Below are 7149 nucleotides of genomic sequence, written 5' to 3'. Positions count from 1 at the left end.
AAACTTGTGATATCCTTGTACCTTTTTCAAGCCGCATGTATCTTTAATGCGCTCTGAGCCGCAGAATAAACGCTACATCGATGTGCAGTATTATCATTATTATTATTATTAGCATTATCATTAGCATTATTATTACTATTATTGTTGTTGTTGTTGCTGCTGCTGTTGTTGTTGTTATTGTCGCGTTTATTACAATTATTATTCTTACAGTCTATTTTTTTCTCTGTCCACGACAGCAGAGAAACGCCATTTTGCTGTGCTGTCTGTTGGGCCTGGTTGGCCTGGCATCATGTGGAGACCTCCTCTATGGTGATGGCTACGGCTACGGCTACAACAAAGGCTACGGTGCTGGACTTCTGGGAGTCGCTGGCTTCCCCTTCGGCAAGGTAGGTAGTATGTAACATATTCATTTATTCATTAACTCTCTCGTTCTCTCACTACTTCAGTCATCGCTCCATCCAATCAATTTCGTTCTCTGATTCAGTCTCTCATTCACTCGCATGCAAAACCAGTCTCTCAAGAAGCCGTCGCTCCTTTTCCTAAACAGTAAGGGAAAAAAAACCACCTGCTTCTCCCCAAACTTTTCCTCCTTTCATTTCCCTTTACGTATATTATCAACATTGTTTCAGGGATACGGATACGGATTCCCCGTCAATGGCTATGGAAAGGGATACGGATACCCCGCCAACGGATATGCCAATGGCAAGGGATACGGATACCCCGCCAACGGATATGCCTATGGCAAGGGATACGGATACCCCGCCAACGGATATGCCTATGGCAAGGGATACGGATACCCCGCCAACGGATATGCCTATGGCAAGGGATACGGATACCCCGTGAACGGATATGCCTATGGCAAGGGATACGGATACCCCGCCAACGGATATGCCTATGGCAAGGGATACGGATACCCCGTGAACGGCTATGCCCCTGGTAAGGGATACGGCTATGGCAAACCCGCCTACGGAAAGGGCTACGGCTTTGGTTACTACCCTGCCTATTGATATGTGTCTGTGGCAATGTGCAGATACCATGTATTTTGTGCTCATGATGTAGAATCTATGTTGCTGTGAGTTTCGAAATACATTCTCCATGAGAAGCTGCTTACTTGTTCGAGTGTGTTTGTGTGGCTGTGTTTCTACCTTAATAAAATACACTTCACGCCACGTTCATTTTCCTACGTTAGTCTGGCCACAGATCTGTCCTTCTAATCACTTGTCTGCCTGTCAGTTTCTGTATCAAAGCACGCGCGAACACGCACTCATGCACGTATATACAAACATCCCGCAACCCATGTGTTCGAGCGTGTTTGCGTGGCTGTGACTTTCAACCTTGAGGAAATAAACAGCAGGCCACAGATCTGTCCCTCTAATCACTTGTCTGTCTGTCTGTCTGTCTGTCTGTCTGCGTAAAATTGCAAGTATAAAAACACGCAAAAAACACGCACACATGCACAGATATACAGACAACACATGCACCACACCACACCACACCCCCACACACAAATACATGCATGCACGCACGCACACACACACACACACACACACACACACACACACACACACCACAATTTACAGTCTCAGACAACAAGGCCCTGCCGTCCATCGAAACACATAACCCCACTCTCCACACACACACAAATAAGTATATTCTGTGTGTGTGTGTGTGTGTGTGTGTGTGTGTGTGTGCGTTTGTGTGCGTGTGTGTGCGTGCGTGCGTGCATGCATGCATGTATTTGTGTGGGTGGGTGTGGTGTGGTGTGGTGCATGTGTTGTCTGTATATCTGTGCATGTGTGCGTGTTTTTTGCGTGTTTTTATACTCACACACACACACACACACACACACACACACACACACACACACACACACACACACACACACACACACACACACACACATTTTTGCACCTACACTCGCACGCAGCTCCAACAATTCATACACAGAAGCAAGCAAGCGCGCACACACGTACACGCACACACACACAGACACACACACGCACGCACACACACACACACACACACACACACACACACACACACACACACATATTTACAGAAAGACACTGCCACATTTTTTTACAATATGCCACAAACACTTCAATCAACCCCTCTGAGGTCATGAATGTAACTAACATGCTCTTGAATCTGTTGTATTTGAGAAGATCCAGAAAGTCTATGAAGTCAGCACAGTGTGTTTGGACATGATGGGAATATCCGTTTGGAAAGTGATTGTACTGGCTCTGCCTTTCAGATTGCACTTAACCTGTTCCTACTCTCTCTTATTTTATCTCTGAGGCGATCTCTGTTGTGATGGTATTTTACCTGGTATTTGAAGTACTCTTTTACTTTTCTTGAGACTTCAGATTTTCGCAGTGTACCCCGTTCGTTGTTGTTGCGTAACCAACAAGTCTGTCGACTCGCTCATTTCCCTGAACGCCTGCATGCCCAATGCAGTTCATCCATGTAACCTTTTGCATCTGGATGTTACGCATTGTCGCATGTCATTCAGGGCACCTTGTCCCACTTTTCAACATTTTGTGGGAGGTTCTTTCATGACCTCAGAGGGGTTGAATTTTATCCAACACCTGACATCTCACTATTTTCTGTTTTGATGGACCATGCACACTAAAACACTTGCTGATCACCATTCAGTGCAATACATACTCACTCAGTCCATCAAAACAGAAAATAGTGAGATGCCATCACCCTTTTCTCACAAAGGCTTTCCTATTCACACTGTTCTCTTCTCATCACTTGACAACGGGCCTATGGTTCGAAACGTCGCATCCCACTAAACAAAGAGGATTCATCTACCACCAAAAAGGTTTTAATAAACTTTAATTTTTTTTATGTAAGTGGGGGTATCTTCCCTGATTGTCTTTACAGTTTGCTTTGCAGTGTATCTCCGTAGCCGGACTGATTTTTGATGACTGAACAGTCTGCATCAATGACAGTGTCTTCTTCGTTCTTTCTCTATTGGTAGTTTCACTTCTGCATCAGTTCTGCCCTCTGTCCATTCGCGAAAATGTCTTTCGAAAGTTGGTGATATGATTGCGTTGTGGAGGGGTTTGAAGTGCACGTAAAGGATGTGCGTGTGTGCGTGCGGGCGCGCGCGCGCGCGCGCGTGTGTGTGTGGTAATGAGCGCGAGCGCACGCGGGCGAATGCGCGTTTTCCTTTGTCTGTATCACAGAGAGAGAGAGAGAGAGAGGGAGGGAGGGAGCCTTGTAAACAGGGGACAATGATTCCTTTTGTATTGTTCTATGTCTTCATTCTAAATGAGAAAAGAAATTGACAGCAAAAAGCAAAACAAAGTACAGTTGTATAGTAAAAAAAAGAAGCACACATGGTATTCTCCCTTCAACCAGCAGTAATGTTTATTAAATGTGTAAAATGTACAAATATTGTCTGAACGGAATGCTGTGTCACTGACCAAGATAAAAATATTTTTTCAATGGTTAGCTTATTTTCATTTCTATTGTTTGGGACATGAATTAAGGGATGCTAGGATAGTTAAGAATGTGAATCGGGTAAGAATTAGAGTAACACATTAGTGTCGGGCAGGCAGAAAGTGTTGAAACGTGGGTGGGGATGAGTGTGACATGGACAGGACTGCTAAATGGGTGGATAAGATAGACAGATAGATAGATAGATAGATAGTAGATAGATAGATAGATAGATAGATAGATAGATAGATAGATAGATAGATAGAAGAATGTCCAAGCCTGATGCTTTCGTTTTCCATATTAAGGGGGAAGAAGTATCGAAACACAGTCAAGGTTGAATTAGGCAACATAAAAAAAAAGGGAAAAAAAGAAGAAAAAAGAACAACAAACACTCAAACAAAAAAACAAACAAAAACAAACTTATTTGCTCTGAAGAGGGTTATAAGAGGGGAGGTGGACTGAATTAAAAAATATCTTTGATTAATCTCTAAATATATAAGCGGACAAATACCAGACACAGACTATGAGGACCAGTAACAAGGAATAGTTATCTGCAGGGGACTGAAAGGAAATCTTTATAGTAAATCCCAAGATTAAAGACTGGACACCACACCATAAACCTGAAGGGTTCATTGGGTGATACATGATAAAATAAAATGAATATCAAGTCCAAGCCCTATTGATGTTTTCATTCCTTTTGTTTTTTTTAAATAGAAGGGGAAGCAGGTTGAACTTTTAACATTGCAAAATTGACTTGCGATTTATGGGCAGGGGTAGGCGAGGTGGTGTGAGTTAAAAAAAAACATAAATGAAAGCCCCAATATACTATTATAATTATATAACATCCTAACTGTACATTGACACCGTCGACCAAATAAGAAAGTTTTTTAAATTGAAAACACTGCTAAAACTGGAAGATTATACTGATATATTCGTGTGAAGAAGATCAAATGCATACAGTTAGAGAGAGAGAGAGAGAGAGAGAGAGAGAGAGAGACGGAGAGAGAGGGGGGGACAGAGACAGGCAGGCAGAGAGATAATCTTCATCGCTCAGCTAGCTTGCCTTCATTCAATCATACCAAAAGAAACGAAAGGAACAAAGACAAAAAAGCGAGCGAAACAATGTCTTCATTCTGTTTTCCTGCACCCTCCTCTGTGTCGCAAAAACAAGAAGTTAAAAAAATAAAATAAAATAAAATAAAAATCTAGAACAAGTTCCCCAAGCCATGACCAAGAACGTTGGGGAAGGAAAACGAAGGGAGACGGCCGTTGGCTAAACCCTTCCCTGCCCCGGCTTTGACGGCGTCCACTCCTCTTCCTAGTGCCTCGAAGCCCGCGCCATGTGCAGCCTTCCCCTTGTGCGTGGCTTCGGGGTCTCTGCTGTCGTAGTTGCTACTGGTGCTGTAACTGTTGTTGTAGCTGTCCTTAGAGGCCCCGCTTTTCCTGTCGCTGTAGGCGCCATGGTCACTGGTGTGGCCGCCCGTCTGGGTTCTATGTGGGTGGGCGGGGAAGGAGAAAGGAAGGAAACTGTCAAGGGTGCTGTGTTGTGATGGGATTGTGTTGTGATGGGACTGTGTTGTGATGGGATTGTGTTGTGATGGTGCTGTGTTGTGATGGTGCTGTGTTGTGATGGGATTGTGTTGTGATGGTGCTGTGTTGTGATGGGATTGTGTTGTGATGGTGCTGTGTTGTGATGGGATTGTGTTGTGATGGTGCTGTGTTGTGATGGTGCTGTGTTGTGATGGTGCTGTGTTGTGATGGGACTGTGTTGTGATGGTGCTGTGTTGTGATGGTGCTGTGTTGTGATGGTGCTGTGTTGTGATGGGATTGTGTTGTGATGGTGCTGTGTTGTGATGGGATTGTGTTGTGATGGTGCTGTGTTGTGATGGGATTGTGTTGTGATGGTGCTGTGTTGTGATGGGATTGTGTTGTGATGGTGCTGTGTTGTGATGGTGCTGTGTTGTGATGGTGCTGTGTTGTGATGGTGCTGTGTTGTGACGGGATTGTGTTGTGATGGTGCTGTGTTGTGATGGTGCTGTGTTGTGATGGTGCTGTGTTGTGATGGTGCTGTGTTGTGATGGGATTGTGTTGTGATGGTGCTGTGTTGTGATGGGATTGTGTTGTGATGGGATTGTGTTGTGATGGTGCTGTGTTGTGATGGGATTGTGTTGTGATGGTGCTGTGTTGTGATGGGACTGTGTTGTGATGGTGCTGTGTTGTGATGGAATTGTGTTGTGATGGTGCTGTGTTGTGATGGGACTGTGTTGTGATGGGATTGTGTTGTGATGGAATTGTGTTGTGATGGTGCTGTGTTGTGATGGAATTGTGTTGTGATGGTGCTGTGTTGTGATGGGACTGTGCTGTCATGGTGCTGTGTTGTGATGGGACTGTGTTGTGATGGGATTGTGTTGTGATGGTGCTGTGTTGTGATGGGACTGTGTTGTCATGGTGCTGTGTTGTGATGGGACTGTGTTGTGATGGTGCTGTGTTGTGATGGGATTGTGTTGTGATGGTGCTGTGTTGTGATGGGATTGTGTTGTGTTGGTGCTGTGTTGTGATGGGATTGTGTTGTGATGGTGCTGTGTTGTGATGGTGCTGTGTTGTGATGGTGCTGTGTTGTGATGGGATTGTGTTGTGTTGGTGCTGTGTTGGTGCTGTGTTGTGTTCTGTTGTGCTATGTTGTGCTGTGCTGTGTTGTGCTGTGCTGTGTTCTGTTGTGTTGTGTTGCGTGCTGTGTTGAATTGTCTTGTCTTGAGCTGCGTTTCATTGCCTTGTGCTGCGTTGAGTTGTGTTATGTGTTGTGTTGCGATGCTATGCGTACTATTGTATGCTTTACATTGTGTTGTATTGCATTGCAGTGTAGTGTAGTGTAGTGTAGTGTAGTGTAGTGTAGTGTAGTGTAGCGTAGTGTGTTGCACTCTGCTGTGCTGTGCCAAGTTGTGCTGTGTTATGTTGTGTTGTGTTACTTTTTGTCACAACAGAGTTCTCCGTGTGAAATTCAAGCCGCTTCCCCAGGGAGAGCGCATCGCTTCAGCACAGCACCACCAATCTTTTTTTCTGTTTGCAAGTGTATTTGGTTTGTTGCTGTGGGTTCTTTTACGTGCTGTACACGAGACCCCAGTTTTTCACCTCATCCCAGTGACTAGCACACAGACCATCATTCGAGAGAGAGGCAATGAGAAAGAAAGAAAGAGAGAGAGAGATACAGACAGACAGACAGAGATAGAGAGATACAGTGGCAAAGAACGATCAACCTCATAAACTGGTATACCCACTTTGAGTTATGACCACCTCGTCCCGAGTCCCCACCACTGACAGTGTAGGCGTTCTTCTTGCTGTACTGATCCCCGTCAGCATACCTGAATCAGAATCAGAATCAGAATCAATCCGGGTAAGAACCAGAATAAGAATACATTTTTTTCGGTCTCGGTAAGTAGAAAAACAAGCGTGGTAAATACTGTGATACATCAGAAACAGAATCAGAAGTAAGTCTCAAAAACAGATTAAATGTGCTGAAGTGATATATTCATATTATATGCAAAACAAAGAATCAGAATCAGAATCAGAATCAAAAGAACCAGAATCAGAATAAATTCATTAACTCAGTGACAAAAATGAAGCGTGATGGAGTTTGAAATACATACAGATTTCACTCAAAACGACAGAATCAGAACCAGAACAATTCTATTATCTTCTGAGAGA

General features: G+C 44.0%; 1 protein-coding gene and 1 long non-coding RNA gene across 2 annotated transcripts in view; one reads left to right on the top strand and one right to left on the bottom strand.

Annotated features, from left to right (window-relative positions):
• The first annotated feature begins 255 nt into the window (after positions 1–255).
• On the top strand, positions 256–974 carry LOC143284290 (uncharacterized). The gene is made up of 2 exons (XR_013055511.1): positions 256–386; positions 630–974. It is a non-coding gene; the product is annotated as an uncharacterized LOC143284290 (long non-coding RNA).
• Positions 975–3353: 2379 nt separating this feature from the next.
• LOC143284095 (uncharacterized) overlaps positions 3354–7149 on the bottom strand; it is a 10798-nt gene continuing 7002 nt past the window's right edge. Inside the window, exons 4-5 of the mRNA XM_076590739.1 lie at positions 6723–6806; positions 3354–4938 (exon numbers count right to left, since the gene is read on the bottom strand). Of these exons, the coding sequence (XP_076446854.1) occupies positions 4653–4938; positions 6723–6806 (370 nt within the window). The 3' untranslated portion in view covers positions 3354–4652. The remainder of the gene's footprint in view (positions 4939–6722; positions 6807–7149) is intronic.

This window comes from Babylonia areolata, chromosome 7 (assembly GCF_041734735.1).
Source record: "Babylonia areolata isolate BAREFJ2019XMU chromosome 7, ASM4173473v1, whole genome shotgun sequence".
NCBI classification, from domain to species: domain Eukaryota; kingdom Metazoa; phylum Mollusca; class Gastropoda; order Neogastropoda; family Buccinidae; genus Babylonia; species Babylonia areolata.
Note: the sequence above shows the minus strand (reverse complement) of the source record. Positions and strands in the feature narration are given on the sequence as shown.